Raw genomic sequence first — 19,053 nt, 5'->3', positions numbered from 1 at the left:
CTTTGATAATAGACATAGTAACAGGTGTGAGGTGTGATGTATCATTGTGGTTTTGATTTGCATTTCTCTCATGATTAGTGACGTTGAGCACCTTTTCATATCCCTGTTGGCCATTTATATGTTCTCTTTTGAAAAATATCTACTTAGATTCATTGCCCATTTTAAAATTTGGTTGTTTTTCGGCTTTTGAGTTGTGTAAGTTCATTGTATATTTTGGATATTAACCCTTTATTGGATATGTGGTTTGCAAATAAACTCTCCCATTCCTTTGGTTACCTCTTCATTTTGTTGATCATTTCTTTTGCTATGCAGAAGCTTTTTACTTTGGTGTAGTCTCATTTATTTGTGCTTTTTCTTGCCTGTGTTGTTTCCCTTTGTTTTCTTCTAGGACTTTTATGAGTTCAAGTCTTACATTTAAGTCTTTAATTCATTTCAAGTTAATTTTTGTCGATGGCGTAAGGTAGGTGGTCCACCTTCATTTTTTTGCATGTGAATATCTAGTTTTCCCAGAATCGTTTATTGAAGAGACTGTCTTTTCCCCATTGAGTGTTCTTGCCTCCCTTGTCAAATATTAGTTGACCTTATATGCTTGGGTTTATTTCTGGATTCTGGATTCTTTTCTTTGGGTCTTTCTGTTTTGTTTTGTTTTTTTCCTATGCTAGTACTTCTAGGTTGTTTAATTTGTTGGTGTATAATTATTCATAGTAGTCTCATGATCCTTTGTATTTTTGTGGTATTAGTTGTAATGTCTCCTCTTTCATTTCTGACCTTATTTATTTGGGTCCTTTTTTTTTTCCTTGGTCTAGCTAAAAATTTGTAAATTTCGTTCATCTTTTCAGTGAACCAGCTTTTAGTTTCGTTAATCTTTTCTATTGTTTTCCTATTCTTTATTTCATTCATTTCTGCTCTGATATTTAGTATTTCCTTCCTCTAATTTTGGGCTTAGTTTGTTCTTCTTTTACTAATTCCTTGAGGGGTAAAGTTCGGTGGTTCTTTTGAGATCCTTCTTTTCTCTTAAAAGTTTACTGCTATAAACTTCCTCTTAGAACTCATTCCTCTCAAAAGCAGTGAGATGCTTTGTTGCATCACATTGGTTTTATTGTGTTGTGTTTCTATTTTTGTTTTCGTTTTTCTTGGGGTTTTTTTGGTTTCATTTATTTTTAGTACCTTTTTTAACATATTTATTGGAGTATAATTGCTTTAAAATGGTATGTTAGTTTCTGCTTTATAACAAAGTGAATCAGCTATACATATACATATATCCCCATATCTCTTCCCTCTTGTGTCTCCCTCCCTCCTACCCTCCCCATCCCACTGCTCTAGGTGGTGACAAAGCACCGAGCTGATCTCCTTGTGCTATGCGGCTGCTTCCCACTAGCTATCGGTTTTACATTTGATAGTGTATATGTGTACATGCCACTCTCTCATTTTGTCCCAGCTTACCCTTCCCCCTCCCCGTGTCCTCAAGTCCATTCTCTAGTAGGTGTGCATCTTTATTCCCTTTATCACTTTATTCCCATTATCCTCCCTAGGTTCTTCATGACCATTTTTTTTTTCTTTTTTAGATTCCATATATATATGTAAGCATACAGTATTTGTCTTCCTCTTTCTGACTTACTTCACTCTGTATGACACACTCTAGGTCCATCAACCTCACTACAAATAACTCAATTTTGATTCTTTATATGGCTGAGTAATATTCCATTGTATATATGTGCCACATCCTCTTTATCCATTCATCTGTCAGTGGTCACTTAGGTTGCTTCCATGTCCTGGCTATTGTAAATAGAGCTGCAATGAGCACTGCGGTACTTGACTCTTTTTGAATTATGGTTTTCTTAGGGTATGTGCCCAGTAGTGGGATTGCTGGGTCATATGGTAGTTCTGTTTTTAGTTTTTTAAGGAACCTCCATACTGTTCTCCATAGTGGCTGTATCAATGTACATGCCCACCAGCAGTGCAAGAGGGTTCCCTTTTCTCCACACCCTCTCCAGCATTTACTGTTTGTAGATATTTTGATCATGGCCATTCTGACTGATGTGAGGTGGTACCTCATTGCAGTTTTTATTTGCATTTCTCTAATGATTAATGATGTTGAGCATTCTTTCATGTGTCTGTTGGCAATCTGTATATCTTCTTTGGAGAAATGTCTGTTTAGGTCTTCTGCCCATTTTGGGATTGGGTTGTTTGCATTTTTGGTATTGAGCTGCATGAGCTGCTTGTAAATTTTGGAGATTAATCCTTTGTCAGTTGCTTCATTTGCAAATATTTTCTCCCATTCTGAGGGTTGTCTTTTGGTATTGTTTATGGTTTCATTTGCTGTGCAGAAGCTTTTAAGTTTCATTAGGTCCCATTTGTTTATTTTTGTTTCTATTTCCATTTCTCTAGGAGGTGGGTCAAAAAGGATCCTGCTGTGATTTATATCATAGAGGGTTCTGCCTATGTTTTCCTCTAAGGGTTTTATAGTTTCTGGCCTTACATTTAGGTCTTTAATCCATTTTGAGTTTATTTTTGTGTGTAGTGTTAGGGAGTGTTCTGATTTCATTCTTTTACATGTAGCTGTCCAGTATTCCCAGCACCACTTATTGAAGAGGCTGTCTTTTCTCCATTGTATATTCTTGCCTCCTTTATCAAAATAAGGTGACCATATGTGTGTGGGTTTATCTCTGGGCTTTCTATCCTGTTCCATTGATCTGTATTTCTGTTTTTGTGCCAGTACCATACTGTCTAGATTACTGTAGCTTTGTAGTATAGTCTGAAGTCCAGGAGCCTGATTCCTCCAGCTCCGTTTTTCTTTCTCAAGATTGCTTTGGGTATTTGGGGTTTTTTGTGTTTCCATACAAATTGTGAAATTTTTTGTTTTAGTTCTGTGAAAAATGCCATTGGTAGTTTGATAGGGATTGCATTGAATCTGTAGTTTGCTTTGCGTAGTGTAGTCATTTTCACAGTGTTAATTCTTCCAATCCAAGAACATGGTATATCTCTCCATCTGCTTGTATCATCTTTATTTTCTTTCATCAGTGTCTTATAGTTTTCTGCATACAGGTGTTTTGTCTCCTTAGGTAGGTTTATTCCTTGGTCTTTTATTCTTTTTGTTGCGGTGGTAAATGGGAGTGTTTCCTTAATTCCTCTTTCAGATTTTTCATCATTAGTGTATAGGAATGCAAGAGAGTTCTGTGCCTTAATTTTGTATCCTGCTACTTTACCAAATTCATTGATTAGCTCTAGTAGTTTTCTGGTAGCATCTTTAGGATTCTCTATGTACAGTATCATGTCATCTGCAAACAGTGACAGTTTTACTTCTTCTTTTCCAATTCGGATATCTTTTATTCCCTTTTCTTCTCTGATTGCTGTGGCTAAAACTTCCAAAACTGTGTTGAATAAGAGTGGTGAGAGTGGGCAACCTTGTCTTGTTCCTGATCTTAGTGGAAATGCTTTCAGGTTTTCACCATTGAGGACAATGTTGGCTGTGGGTTTGTCATATATGGCCTTTATTATGTTGAGGTAAGTTCCCTCTATGCCTACTTTCAGGAGGGTTTTTATCATAAATGGGTGTTGAATTTTGTCAAAAGCTTTTTCTGCATCTATTGAGATGATCGTATGGTTTTTATTCCTCAGTTTGTTAATATGGTGTATCACATTGATTGATTTGCGTATATTGAAGAATCCTTGCATTCCTGGAATAAACCCCACTTGATCATGGTGTATGATCCTTTTCATGTGCTGTTGGATTCTGTTTGCTAGTATTTTGTTGAGGATTTTTGCATCTATGTTCATCAGTGATATTGGCCTGTAGTTTTCTTTCTTTGTGACATCTTTGTCTGGTTTTAGTATCAGGGTGATGGTGGCCTCATAGAAGGAGTTTGGGAGTGTTCCTTCCTCTGCTATATTTTGGAATAGTTTGAGAAGGATAGGAGTTAGCCCTTCTCTAAATGTTTGATAGAATTCACCTGTGAAGCCATCTTGTCCTGGGCTTTTGTTTTTTGGAAGGTTTTTAATCACAGTTTCAATGTCAGTGCCTGTGATTGGTCTGTTTGTGTTTTCTGTTTCTTCCTTGTTCAATCTCAGAAGGTTGCCTTTTTCTAAGAATTTGTCCATTTCTTCCAGGTTGTCCATTTTATTGGCATACAGTTGTGTGTAGTAATCTCTCGTGATCCATTGTATTTCTGCAATGTCAGTTGTTACTTCTTTTTCATTTCTGATTCTCTTGATTTGAGTTTTCTCCCTTTTTCCCTTGATGAGTCTGGCTAATGGTTTATCAATTTTATCTTCTCAAAAAACCAGCTTTTAGTTTTATTGATCTTTGCTATTGTTTCCTTCATTTCTTTTTCATTTATTTCTGATCTGATCTTTATGATTTCTTCTGCTAACTTTGTGGTTTTTTTGTTCTTCTTTCTCTAATTGCTTTAGGTGTAAGGTTAGGTTGTTTATTTGAGATGTTTCTTGTTTCTTGAGGGAGGATTGGATTGCTCTAAACTTCCCTCTTAGAACTGCTTTTGCTGCATCCCATAGGTTTTGGGTTGTCGTGTTTTCAATGTCATTTGTTTCTAGGTATTTTTTTTGATTTCCTCTTTGATTCCTTCAGTAATTTTTTGGTTATTATGTAGTCTGTTGTTTAGCCTCCATGTGTTTGTATTTTTTACAGATTTTTTCCTGTACTTGATATTTAGTCACATAGCATTGTTGTCAGAAAAGATACTTGATACAATTTCAGTTTTATTTAATTTATCAAGGCTTGATTTGTGACCCAAGATATGATCTATCCTGGAGAATGTTCCACGAGCACTTGAGAAGAAAGTGTATTCTGTAGTTTTTGGATGGAATGTCCTATAAGTAACAAGTCCATCTTGTTTAATGTATCATTTAAAGCTTGTGTTTCCTTATTTGTTTTCCTTTGGATGATCTGTCCATTGGTGAAAGTGGGGTCTTAAAGTCCCCTACTATGATTGTGTTACTGTCGATTTTCCCTTTTATGGCTGTTAGCATTTGCCTTATGTATTGAGGTGCTCCTATGTTGGGTGCATAAATATTTACAATTGTTATATCTTCTTCTTGGATCGATCCCTTGATCATTATGTAGTGTCCTTCTTTCTCTCTTGTAATAGTCTTTATTTTAAAGTCTAGTTTGTCTGATATGAGAATTGCTACTCCAGCTTTCTTTTGATTTCCGTTTGCATGGAATATCTTTTTCCATCCCCTTACTTTCAGTCTGTATGTGTCTCTAGGCCTGAAGTGGGTCTCTTGTAGACAGCATATATATGGGTCTTGTTTTTCTATCCATTCAGCCAATCTGTGTCTTTTGGTGGCAGCATTTAGTCCGTTTACATTTAAGGTAATTCTCGATATGTATGTTCCTATTCCCATTTTCTTAGTTGCTTTGGGTTCGTTATTGTAGGTCTTTTCCTTCTCTTGTGTATCCTGCCTAGAGAAGTTCCTTTAGCATTTGTTGTAAAGCTGGTTTGGTGGTGCTGAACTCTCTCAGCTTTTGCTTGTCTGTAAAGGTTTTAATTTCTCCATCAAATCTGAATGAGATCCTTGCTGGGTAGAGTAATCTTGGTTGTAGTTTTTTCCCTTTGATCACTTTACATATGTCCTGCCACTCCCTTCTGGGTTGCAGAGTTTCTGGTGAAAGATAAGCTGTTCATCTTATGGGGCTTTCCTTGTATGTCATTTGTTGTTTTTCCCTTGCTGGTTTTGATATTTTTTCTTTGTATTTAATTTTCGATAGTTTGATTAATTTGTGTCTTGTCGTGTTTCTCCTTGGGTTTATCCTGTTTGGGACTCTCTGTGCTTCCTGGACTTGATTAACTATTTCCTTTCCCGTATTAGGGAAGTTTTCAACTATAATGTCTTCACATATTTTCTCAGTCCCTCTCTTTTTCTCTTCTTCACCTGGGACTCCTATAATTCGAATGTTGGTGTGTTTAATGTTGTTCCAGAGGTCTCTGAGACTGTCCTCAATTCTTTTCATTCTTTTTCTTTATTCTGCTGTGCAGTAATTATTTTCACTATTTTATCTTCCAGGTCACTTATCCATTCTTCTGCCTCTGTTATCCTGCTATTGATTCCTTCTAGAGAAAGTTTAATTTCACTTATTGTGTTGTTCATCATTGTTTGTTTGCTCTTTAGTTCTTCTGGGTCCTTCTTAAACGTTTCTTGTATTTTCTCCATTCTATTTCCAAGATATTGGATCATATTTACTATCATTACTCTGAATTCTTTTTCAGGTAGACTGCCTATTTCCTCTTCATTTGTTAGGTCTGGTGGGTTTTTACCTTGCTTCTTCATCTGCTGTGTGTTTCTCTGTTTTCTCATTTTGTTTAACTTACTGTGTTTGGGGTCTCCTTTTTGCAGGCTGCAGGTTCGTAGTTCCTGTTGTTTTTGGTGTCTGCTCCCAGTGGGTAAGGTTGGTTTAGTAGGTTGTGTAGGCTTCCTGGTGGAGGGGACTAGTGCCTGTGTTCTGGTGGATGAGGCTGGATCTTGTCTTTCTGGTGGACAGGTGTTTTGGGGTGTCTGTGACCTTATTATGATTTTAGGTATCCTCTCTGGTAATGGGTGGGGTTGTGTTCCTGTCTTGCCAGTTGTTTGGCATAGGGTGTCCAGCACTGGAGCTTGCTGGTCATGAGTGAAGGTGGGTGTTGGTGTTGAGATGGAGATCTCTGGTACATTTTCGCCGTTTGATATTACGTGGAGCTGGGAGGTCTCTGGTGGACCAATGTACTGAACTCGGCTCTGCCACCTCAGAGGCACAGGCCTGACACCCAGCCAGAGCACCGAGAGCCTGTCTTCCACACAGTTCAGAATAAAAGGGAGAAAAAAAGAAAGAAAGAAAGAAGAGAGCAACCAAACCAAAAAACACATCCAGCAATAATAACAAGTGCTAAGAACTATACTAAAAAAATTTTTTTTAAAAAAGGGACAGAAAGAACCCTAGGACAAATGGTAAGAGCAAAGCTGTACAGAGAAAATCACACACAAAAGCATACACATACACACTCACAGAAGGAGAAAAAGGAAAAAATATATATATATATATATATATATATTGTTGCTCCCAAAGTCCACCGTCTCTATTTGGGATGATTCGTTGTCTATTCAGGTATTCCACAGATGCAGGGTACATCAAGTTGATTGTGGAGATTTAATCAGCTGCTCCTTAGGCTGCTGGGAGACATTTCCCTTTCTCTTCTTTGTTCGCACAGCTCCTGGGGGTCAGCTGTGGATTTGGCCCCGCCTCTGCATGTTGGTCGCCTGAGGGCGTCTGTTCTTCACTCAGACAGGAAGGGGTTAAAGGAGCAGGTGATTCGGGGGCTCTGGCTCACTCAGGCCGGGGGGAGGGAGGGGTACGGAGTGCTGGGCGAGCCTGCAGCTGCAGAGGCCAGCATTGACGTCACACAAGCCTGAGACGCGCCGTGCATTCTCCTGGGGAAGTTGTCCCTGGATCCCGGGACCCTGGCAGTGGCGGGCTGCACAGACTCCCAGGAGGGGAGGTGTGGAGAGTGAGCTGTGCTTGCACACAGGCTTCTTGGTGGCTGCAGCAGCAGCCTTAGCGTTTCATGCCCGTCTCTGGAGTCTGCGCTGATAGCCGCAGCTTGTGCCCCTCTCTGGAGCTCCTGTAAGCGGTGCTCTGAATCCCTTCTCCTCACGCACCGTGAAACATATAGGCAAGTAAAACTCTTGCTTCTTTGCAGCTCCAGACATTTTCCCAGACTCCCTCCCAGCTAGCTGTGGTGCACTAGCCTCCTTCAGGCTGTGTTCACGCAGCCAACCCCAGTCCTCTCCCTGGGCCCCGACCTCCAAAGCTGGAGCCTCAGCTCCCAGCCCCCGCCCACCCCGGCGGGTAAGCAGACAAGCCTCTCAGGCTGGTGAGTGCTGGTCGGCACCGATCCTCTGTGCGGGAACCTCTCCTCTTTGCCGGAACCTCTCCTCTTTGCCGTCCGCACCCCTGTTGCTGCGCTCTCCTCCATGGCTCCGAAGCTCCTCCCCACCCTCCCCACCACCCCGCTCTGCTCTCTGCCCGCGAAGGGGCTTCCTAGTGTGTGGAAACCTTTCCTCTTTCACAGCTCCCTCCCACTGGTGCAGGTCCCGTCCCTAACCTTTTGTCTCTGTTTTTTTCTTTTTTCTTTTGCCCTACCCAGGTACGTGGGGGGTTTCTTGCCTTTTGGGAGGTCTGAGGTCTTCTGCCAGTGTTCAGTAGGTGTTCTGTAGGAGTTGTTCCACGTGTAGATGTATTTCTTATGTATCTGTGAGGAGGAAGGTGATCTCTACTTCTTACTCTTTCGCCATCTTGAAGTTCTTCTCCATTTTTGTATGTCTTAAAATTTGTTTTATTTACCTTTTGATTTCTTCTTTGGTCCATTGGTTGGTCAGGAGTGTGTTGTTTAATTTCCATGTATTTGAAAAATTTCTGGCTTTCTAACAGTTATTGATTTCTGCCTTCATAACATAGTGTTTGTAAAAGATGCTTGATAAAATTTGTCTTCTTGAATTTGTTGAGACTTATTTTGTGGCCTACCATATGATCAATCCTAGAAAAATTTTCTCTGTACTTGAGAAGAATGTGTATTCTGTTGCTGTTGGATGGAATGTTCTATATGTGTCTGTTTTATCCATTTAGTTTATAGTGTTATTTAAATCCACTGTTTCCTGATTGATTCTCTGTCTGGATGATCTGTCCATTGCTGAGAGTGGGATATTAAAGTAAACTGGTGTTATTATATTGCTATTTCTCATTTTATTTATGTTAGTATTTGCTTTATATATTTAGGTGCTCCAGTGTTGGGTGCTAAAACATTTACAATTGTCATATCTTCTTGATTAATTGACCCCGTTTTCATTATATAATGACCTTCTTTGTCTCTCATGACTATATTTAGCTTAAAGTCTACCTTGTCTGATATTTGTATAGCTATCCCTGCTTTCTTTCAGTTACCACTTGCTTGGAATATCTATCACTTCATCCTATATGTGTCCTTTAAACTAAAGTTGAATCTCTTGTAGACAGCATGCCATTGGGATCTTGTTTTTTATCCATTCAGCCATTCTGTCTTTTGATTGGAGAATTTAATCCATTTATGTTTAAAGTAATTTTTGATAGGTATTGCCATTTTGTTCTATTGAATTCTTCAGCCATTGTATTCTTCAGCTCTAAGATTTCTTTTTTTTTTTGATAGTTTCCCTTTCTTTCTTGAACTTTTTGTTTTGTTTGTGTACTGTTTTCCTAATTTTCTTTAGATGTCTATGTGCTCTTGTAGTTCACTGAAGTTCTTTAAGAGGATTATTCTGAATTCTTTCTCAGACAGCTTATAGACCTCTGTTACATTAGGGTCAGTTATTGGAGCTTTATTAGTTTCTTTGGGTGGTGTCATGTTATGTTTACCTATTTTCTTCGTGATCCTTGATTCCTTGCATTGTTTAAACAGTTTCCTCCAGACTTTACACGTTCACTTCTGTAGGGGAAGACCTTCACCAGTCATGATTGCTTGAGGCTACTGGACAGGTCAGCTGGTAGCCTTCACAGTCAGCAGGGCTTGCTGTTGGGGTCTCTAGTTAGATGAGGCCATTGCTTGTGCTCTGAGGTTGGGGGGATGCCACTGGCTGGGCTCCACAGTTGGGTAGGCCTATTGGCTGGGCTCCATGTTCAAGCAGGACCACTGGGTGACCATCTCCCTGTTTGGGTGGGGCTACTGGTTTTGCTCAGCAGTCAGATGGGGCCACTAGCTGGCTTCTGCAATCACCTCCAGTTGGGTAAAGTCCCAGGCTGTGTTCACTGCTAGGGTGGTGCCACTGGTTGGATTCCATGATTGAGCAGGGCTGTGGGTTGGGTTTAGCAATCACCCCTTGTTGTGTGGAGTCTCAGACTGTGCTCCACGACCAAGTGGTACCGCTGGCTGGATTTTATGTTTAAGTAGGGCCCCAGGCAGGACGTATTGGTTCGACGTGGCCTTAGGCTGTGCTCTGCGATTAGGTGGGGCCGCAGACTGTGCCCTGAAGTTGAGCAGGGCTGCATTCTGGTGTTCCTGATCAGTAGACTGTGCTCTGCCGCTAGGCTGAGCTTCCTTGTTGGGTGGGATCACAGGCTATGCTTCTTGGTTGGGCAGGATTACTGGCTGGGCTTCCTGCCTGGGCAAGGCTGCAGACTGTGTTCAGCAATTGGGCAGGGCCGTAGACTGGGCTTCTCTGCTTATCAGGGTTGTAAGGCTGGGATCCATGGCTGAGTGGGATTGTAGGGTGGGCTCTCCCTCTCTAGCAGTCCCATAGGCTGGGTTCCCTTGTCACCCAGGGTCACTGTTCCAGCTCTCTGGTTTTGCAGGGCCAGTGGCTATTCTCACCAGTTGGGCAGGGCTGCTGGTTTGGCTGCCTGACCAAGTGGGGCTATACGATGGGCTTGTGGCTGCTCTAGTTCCCTGGCCAGGCTTCCTGGAAGGAGAGACTGGAGGCTATGCTGAGCACTTGGGCAAGGCTGAGTATTTGCTTGCCTTCATGGGCTGGATGGTAGAACAGGCTCCATTTCCAGTCTGGCCCATTGATTGTGGGTCCAAATCAGGTAGAACTACCAACTGAGCTCCCTAGCCAGAAGGGGCCACTGGCTCAGCTCTGCAGATGGCCAGAGTTGCTGGCTGGGATCTTTGCTCAGGCACTGATATGAGCAGGAATGCCGTTTTCCAGAGCCTGAGCAGTGTTTGCTGTAAGCTCCGCCCCCCTTCTCCATCTCTCTCTGATCCCCAGTAGTCAAGCCCAGCTGATTCCTCTGATGATCTCCATGAGGCAAGACCTGAGTGGGCCTCCTGGAAGTGTCCCATATGCTGGTTGTCCACCTCGGGCTCTCTTTTCCCATTATGGAATCCATATTCCCACTTCTCCCCACAGGGAGGAGGGTGATGTGGTCAGGGTATATCCAGTTCTCTCACCCTTCTAATATGCTCCTTCTCAGTCTCTGTTGTCCAGCAGGGTGCTTCAGCCTTACCCTCAGGTTCTAACATCTTCACAATGGAGTCTTTTCTATGCATAGTTGCTAGGTGGTCTTCTTGTGAGGGAGACTGAAGTTGGGAATGATCTATGTGACCATCTTGATGACATCACTCTCCTCTTCATGCTTGACTTCAAGTAGATTATATATTCCTTAACGTATTGATAAATTATGTCTTATAATTTTGCCTCTCTGGTGCTTAGCTCCATACTGGGAATGTGGCAGGTGAACAATAGATGTGTGGTAGTTCTGTGATTAAACCCTGTGAGAAAATAAAGCATTATAGTATAAATTGCTGCTCCTCCATGCACACCTGCATTTGCAATATGTATTTTTTTCCTCCAGAGTTTCTGTTGTCAGTAGCTCATAGTTATTGATTCATACTGTTTATTGGTAGTAACTCTGTGGGCTGCTTTGCTGCAGGGATAATTTGATTAGAGGTACTGCTGTTTGACACCATTCAGGAAAATGTTACACTATAAATGGTATTGGATTTGTCACAGAGTGACATTGAAGAGAAACCAGGGATAGGCAAACTAATAACATGCTAGCCTTGTTATTAAAATTGGGCCTTTTGGCATTTTTGTCCACCATTTTTTACTGATATCACTGCCTTCCTAAGAGATAAACCATGTGACCAATTTGATGACTTTTATTTGGCAAGGGCAGAAACTAATGCCAGATAAACAAGGTCATAGTAAGCTGATGTAGAGCCCGTGCTTCCAGAATACTGTGTTTCTGTCCTCTGAGGTTAGATATCCGTTTTATTTAGGTAAGGGGGTAAGATTGGAATGCACTGGAATGAAATGCTCATGTTGACAACATAAGTTTTAATGGAACTTGAATCTGACTGTGTGTGTGTGCTGTGTTTTTTACAGGGAATCATCATCAAAGGACCTACCAGAGACCACAGGAAAACATGGGGAGAAGTAAGTTTCTCTTTACTTTTAAATAACTTAGATTCTCTCCACATTAATCCACTATATCCAGGAAATTAGATTTGCAACTCAAAGCTTGTATTTTGTTTTTTTTTTGTTCTTTTTTGTTTTTTTTGTGGACACCTAAATCATATTTCTGGTTAGTGTTAGAAAGGTTTCGTTTGAAGCAGGGCTGTGCAGAAAAAGACCAACAGATCACATGTTGCTCACTGGAAAGGGTCTTTTGTTTCCCCTGCTCTTTTCTGGACATCTTCCAGTACAGGGAGAGAAGGCTCAAACTTGATATTATATAAACCTGCCCTAATCCCAGCTTCTTTACAACTCTTAGCAAAGTAACCCATATGCTGCTAATGGTTTCTGAGGCTTGCTGATAATAACATAAACAAAAATATGATTGTACTGTGCAACCAGTGATAATAGTGACAAATTCATCTGTGAGGTTGACTTATAAATGGCTTTGGTTGCCCCTAAAATGTTTAAGCCTGGCATTAAGAAGCATTAGATGAATTCTTTTTATTTTTCCTTTCTCATAAGGCTGTTATATGGGCAGTGAACAATAGACAAATTTAAGGTCATTTCTTTCTTAAGTTGTTAATAACCAGCCACTGCAGTGACTTCATAAATAATTCTAATCAATGTAGACCATAAAAATCTGATGCTATAAAGGACCTCAGAGGAAGACTTGGTATTGGGGAAGTATAATGAGAAGAGTACTGGACATAGGTCAAAGACCTGAATTCAAGTTCTACCTCTACTGTCTTGATCAAATCCTACTGTTCCCCTAAACTTGTTTGTTCATCTCTGAGGTGGGATTAAAAACATTCTGCACTATTAGCCTCAGGAGATTGTGGTTGTCATAATGTGATAATATATATGAAAGCGTGTTGAGAACTCTGAAGTATAATGGAAGAGTGCAGTGATGTGCTCGTTGCTGTCCTTACTGTATATCTTCATTGGTTATGTCTTTCAGTAGTTAAAATGAAGTTATTTGATCAGATGCCTCTGTAGGCAGCAGGGCTGGGACCAGGGTTGTGCAAGTGACAGAGAGTGCTTCCTTATGTTTATACTCTAGGCATCTTTCTCGCCCCATGTCAGTATGGGCCCTGGTAGGCAGCCCCAAGGATTATAGATAGAAAATATCTTCCTGAACCTTGATGAGCCAGCTTTTGTGTGTTTTCTCCAGTGCTTTCCTGGGTACTCTGGTTCTTTCCCAACCTTCACAAAAGATACCAATCTCTGAAAGTTTAGAAATTTTTAAAAAATGACTAAATAAAAAAAACTGGTCAAAGTTCTGGGACTAATCCATACCACGTCCTAACTCCAAGTCAGCTGTCAACAGAACCTTCCAGAGTGACTCATCATGGTTTGATCCTCACTTTCTCCAAGCTTCAAGTGAATTTGAGAATGTTGTGATGATTGGATTTCATCATGGCCATATGGTGAAGAAAGCTGCACTGAGACAGGGCAACATATTACTTCTTGTTTTCATTCTTCCTTTTCACAATGGTCATCAGGTTATTAGCAGGGAGATCATTCGGTGCTTGCTTTAAAAGGCGCCCCACCAAGTATTTGTTTAAATGGTCAGGTAATTAATAGAGTTCTTGCTAAAGGACAGGGCATGGTACTGTAATCTGCAAAGATGGGCATGTTTCCAACCTGGAGATGAGATAAGGGAAGTGCTTCAAAAGAAATACTACTTTTACAAACACATGGAAGTGTGTAATAGCAGCATTTTGACTGTGTTAAGCACTTTAAAAACATCCTTAAAATCCTGAATCTCAAAGAATCTGTCCTTTACACTCTAAGCTTTACTTAGTTTGTCTGATTATACTTGTTAATTGCTGAAAAAAAGGATGCTTAGTGAAAAAAAAGGTGCTTCTGTGGGCTCTTTTTTTCCTTTTCTGGCAGTGTACAATGGAGTTTTTAGTAGATTTGGCAAAGATTCTCACAAACATAGCTCAATGTGTCATACAAAGGGACAGCAGAGGAAAATATCACAAAGACATGGCACTAGCCTCATTAATTAAGGAGCCATGAAAACAAAGAACACAGCTGGGAAACCATACAGTGTCGATGAAAAATTAAAATGAAATTGAGGTGAATTTCTTTTAGTATTCTTTGATACTGGATGAAGAAATTATTTATAAATATGTTAGAGGAATCATTCTTTTATTTATGTGATATGAAAAAATTCATAAACAAATTCTTACAAATTGTGTCCTTGGTATGTGGCATTGAAATCCCATTTACTATATAGGGATTTAGTATTTAGCTAGAATTTAGTATTTAGGACTTTTATGAATATATAATTATTTTGATATTAACAAGTATCTGTAGAGCATTTCATAACTCGTACATATTTCTCCTTCATTATCTTATTTGAGTTGTAAGAGAACCCTATAATGTAAATAGGTATTATTACCTTCATTTTATATATTATAAAACTGAGGGTCATGAGAGAAAGTCTTATCTAAAGTCCACAGTTTATAAATGAAGAGTCAGAAGACAAACGTGGGTTTCCTTATGTCATATCCAGTTTTTATTTTCTTCCAACAAATTGTATTCTGAACACCCTAGTCATCAGCAGTGTATAAAGTTGATTAAAAACTTAGGAGCTATCTGCTGCTGTGAAAGGTATGGAAGAAAATATTTTCTTAGAACTACGATGATATTCATATGTTTCTCACAGCATGGGGGGAGTGGGCAGATAGGAAAAGAGAAATGGCTCAGTGTTCATCAACATTTATGGTAACAGCTAAAACACGTGTGTCAGATAGTAGAGTGCCTCAAATATCAAAATCCTCTGAGCAGGGCTTCCCTGGTGGCGCAGTGGTTGAGAGTCTGCCTGCTGATGCAGGGGACACGGGCTCGTTCCCCAGTCCAGGAAGATCCCACATGCCGTGGGGCGGCTGGGCCCGTGAGCCATGGCCACTGAGCCTGTGCTCTGCAACGGGAGAGGCCACAACAGTGAGAGGCCCGCGTACTGCAAAAAAAAAAAAAAAAAAAAAATCCTCTGAGCAGCGGTGGTCCGTGGCTGCAGTAATTCAAAGGCAGCAGCAGTAATTGGCAGTCACCAAGCTAGATAACAGGATAATTCAACTCAGAAGCTTGCTGTACACAGCCCACAGTGGGAGGTGCCCAAAGTAAGGAGCCTAAGACACCACTTCTGTGGTGAAAGTCAACCTTCTTGATTGATAGGTTTTTATATTTGTGGTTCTTCATAACACAAAGAATAAAATACAGCATGGAATACCAGAACAGCATGTAGACGACAAGGGGAGATGCTGTTACAAAAAAACAATAGCATGTATAAATAAAACTATGTGTAAGATTTTACTAGAGAATTAGCATTTTCACAAAGAAGAGAATGTAAGGATTTTGCAAATATGTATATATAGGCTTACCAAATATCATGTACATAATACTAGAGAGTATATATCAATAATCGTCTTCAGATGGAAAGTAAAACTTTATCCTACCTTCTGATCCCCGCCCCTACCCCTACCCTCCCCGCCCCGAATAACTGGTACATTCACGATAAAATGACAAAAGTCTCAGTATTCCACAAAGCAATTTCTTGGGAGATGTCTTGCTAAAAAATTTGGGGGTTGTTGTTTTTGTTACAATGTTTGAGTAGAATTTGACTTTGAATCACACCTATTTTCCATCTGATTTTTTTCTGTCAGAACACACTTTCTGCATATTTTAAGTGCTATAGCAGCAATTTATGGTATTTATTACTCTAATATGCAGTTATGATGGCTAATTTCACTGTCTTTACCTTAATAACAAAGCTTCTGGAAGAAATTCTTCATGTTTCCTCAATAATAGCAAACCACAAGATGTTCCTACTCGTCTTTTACAAAATAGGAATAATATTTAGCCATGAATCTTCAAACTGATTAATTTTGCTTTGTTGTATAGAAAACAATATCTGGAATAGCTGAATGATAGCAGGCAGACAGGTCTTATTTGTGAAGAATAATTAACATAAAAATATAAAAGATACCTTAGCATTTTTTCTGTTTCTCCTCTTTCAGTATTTAATCTTTGGAGATAGCTTTTACCTAGCCTAGTAGGTAACCCTAGGTCTATAAATTCTTAATCTGCAAAGTCAGTTTCCATCTTCATTTTCCATGCTTAATGGTAACATGCCCTTGATGTCCTAGTATACATGAATATATTGTTGTGCTGTAGAGAAACAGAGACAGTGCTACCAGTTACACTCTTTTTATTATTATTAAAACATAGCAGCATCATTCCTTTGGGTCACTGGATGTACTTGGCTCCTTTAGTTCAAAGAACCCAAACATGTCCCCTCCACTTATTAAGACTTAATGGAAGGAAAGATGGTTTATAGCTACCACAGTAAATTTCTAAGCTCTTTGAGTCACTGGTGAACTACTGTTCAGTTGAGGCCAATCCTAAACTTTCATTCTGAGCATACAGCTCCATGTTTTCAAACAGGGAATGAGTGAGTGTTCAAACTGACAAGCCTTGTAAAGTGACTGTCTCGTAATGTAGTGCCGAATTTTATTTGACAGCTCCCAGTTTACAGTTCAAGTGAAGGCACACATTTAAAGACAGTTATTTCATTTTCTGGCCTATATTAAATCTGAGAGTCTTTCTATTATGGTAGCATATTCATGCCTCTGCAGTTCAGATGATGTCACCAATTTATCGTAAACCCTTGTCTAGCTTCATAATTTTATAACAGTAAAACAAATCTGCTTGGGGTTGACAACAGCCATTATTTTTTCCTGGCAAGTTTTTTCCATCAGAAAAAAAATGAGCTTACTATTTAAGGGTCAGGCTGCTTTTTTTTTTTTTTTAAACTCATTATAGTGCTTGATGCTTTTTGTCTTTGATGGAATCCTCTTTGCCTTTTACCTATTCAAGAAGAAAATAACTTTGGTACGTAAGTTTAGAATGGTTTCTCAACCTTAGCACTATTGACATTTTTTTTAAAAAATTGAGGCAAAACACATAATGTAGGCAAAACAATTCACATAACATAGAATTGACCATTTTAAAGTGTGCAGTTTCGTGGCATTTGTACAGTCACAGTGTTGTACAACTATCTTGTACCAAAACATTTCCATCACCTCCAAGGGAGACCCTCTACCCATTAAACAGTCTCTGTTTCTCCCTTCCCAGGCCCTGGCAACCTGTGATCTGATTTCTAGCTCTATGGATTTACCTATCCTGGATATTTCATTTAAATGGAATAATACAATATGTGCCCTTTTGTTGTGTCTGGCTTTTTTCACGTAGCATAATGGTTTTTAGGTTTATCCATGTTGTATTAGTACCTTATTCCTTTTTATGGCTGAATAATATCCCATTGTGTGAATATACTACAATGTGATTAGTCATTCATCAGTTGGTGGACGTTTGTGTTGTTTCCACCCTTTGGCTATTCTAAATAGTGCTACCGTGAACCTCGATGTACAAGTTTTTGTTTGAGTATCTGTTCTCAGTTCTTTGGGGCATACATGTAGGAGTGACTATTGACATTTGGGGCCAGGTCAGTCTTTGTTGTGGGGCATCTCCCCACTACATGCCAGTGGCACCTACCCCCCAAGTTGTGAGAATCAAAAATGTATCCAGACACTGCCAAATGTTCCCTGGGGTGCGATATCTCCCAAGATTGAAAACCACTGATTTAGAATAAAGGGAAGGAAATCTTTAGAGATAAGCCATAATTAACATATTATGATTTTCATAGAAGTAATTCCGGTCTAAAGGAGAGCACTAGAGTTGGCCCTCTGTGTCTGCAGGTATCCACAGGTTCCACATACATGGATTCAACCAACCATGGATCAAAAATATTGGAAAAAAGTAAAAATTCCAGAAAGTTCAAAAAAGTGAAACTTGAATTTGCTGCATGCCTGCAACTATTTACATAGAATTTACATTATGTTTCCAACTATTTATGTATCACATTGTATTAGTTATTATAAGTAATGTAGAGATGATTTATAGTATATGAGAGGATGTGCATAGGTTATATGCAAATACTATGCCATTTCACATAAGGGACTTGAGCATCTGCAGAATTTGGTATCCATAGGGGGTTCTGGAATGAATCCCCCATGGCTACCGAGGGACAAATGCATATGGTTGTCAACAGAAATAATCAATAAACTGATCTATGATAGGAATAGAAAGAAGTTTTATTTGAGCCAAACTAAGAACTGTAGCCCAGTAGACAGCAGCTCAGGTAACTCTGAGGAACTAGTCTGAAGAAGCATGGTTTTCAGCACAGTTTTATATCTTGTCAGAACAAAGAACATCAAAGAAGTCAGGGATCCATTCCTTCAAGATTTCAAAACAACAGCCACAACAAATCAGCATATACACAGGGACTCAGTATGGCCTTGGCACCTGGGAAGGGAGTCTTATCACTGAAAGCATACCAGCATTGGCGACCCAGGAAGGGAGGCATTTCACCTTTATTTTTAACATGGACAGTGCACCCTTTTCTTTAAGGATTAAGGCAGCTGTACAATGCATGTTTGATAGGCCACAAACAGGCTGTTTTAGTTAGCATAAACTTCGAGTTAAATCATATATAAGCCAGAATGACTTTCCCATACCGCAGTATGTGAAATTTTCTTCCATTATGGTTCTAGAAACCAAGGTACAGTCCTGGTCCTATAATCAAGCAGCTGTGTCCTTGGATAAGTCACTTAACCTCTGGATTTCAGTGTAAAATGAAGGGATTGAGATGGATCAGTGGTTTCCAGTGTTGCTCAGTGAAGCGCCAGGTTTTCTAAAGGGGTCCCTGAGGAGCCACTATGAGAGAAGGGGAGGAAAAGAGAGCTCCTGGTATGTAGTACCTCCCCTTCAGACAGAGCAAGCGAAAGTTTGAATTCTATCATTTCTAGAGCAAATTCACATATAAATAACATTGATTTCACCAGCGAAAAGTCATTTCTGAAATCCATGTGCTAATTAACAAAGGCACTAATTTGTCAATGAGACGCCATTTCTGAAATCCACCATGCTCTGCTGTTTGTGCACAGAAGAGAAAGATAGCTGAATACTATCTTTGAATGCTGTCTGAACAACCACCTCTGAAATGTGGCTTTTTGATTAAATGTAGTATGTGTTCTATTAGGACAACTATTCACTCCTAACATC

General features: G+C 39.8%; 1 protein-coding gene across 1 annotated transcript in view; it reads left to right on the top strand.

The window, feature by feature from the left end:
* PRRG1 (proline rich and Gla domain 1) overlaps window positions 1–19,053 on the top strand; it is a 131,582-nt gene that overhangs the window by 57,149 nt on the left and 55,380 nt on the right. The window contains exon 2 of the mRNA XM_082681686.1: window positions 11,848–11,898. Within this exon, the coding sequence (XP_082537812.1) occupies window positions 11,889–11,898 (10 nt within the window). The 5' untranslated portion in view covers window positions 11,848–11,888. The remainder of the gene's footprint in view (window positions 1–11,847; window positions 11,899–19,053) is intronic.

This window comes from Grampus griseus, assembly GCF_964374135.1.
Source record: "Grampus griseus genome assembly, chromosome: X".
In the NCBI taxonomy this organism is placed as follows: domain Eukaryota; kingdom Metazoa; phylum Chordata; class Mammalia; order Artiodactyla; family Delphinidae; genus Grampus; species Grampus griseus.
This window is presented reverse-complemented; position numbering and strand designations above follow the sequence as displayed.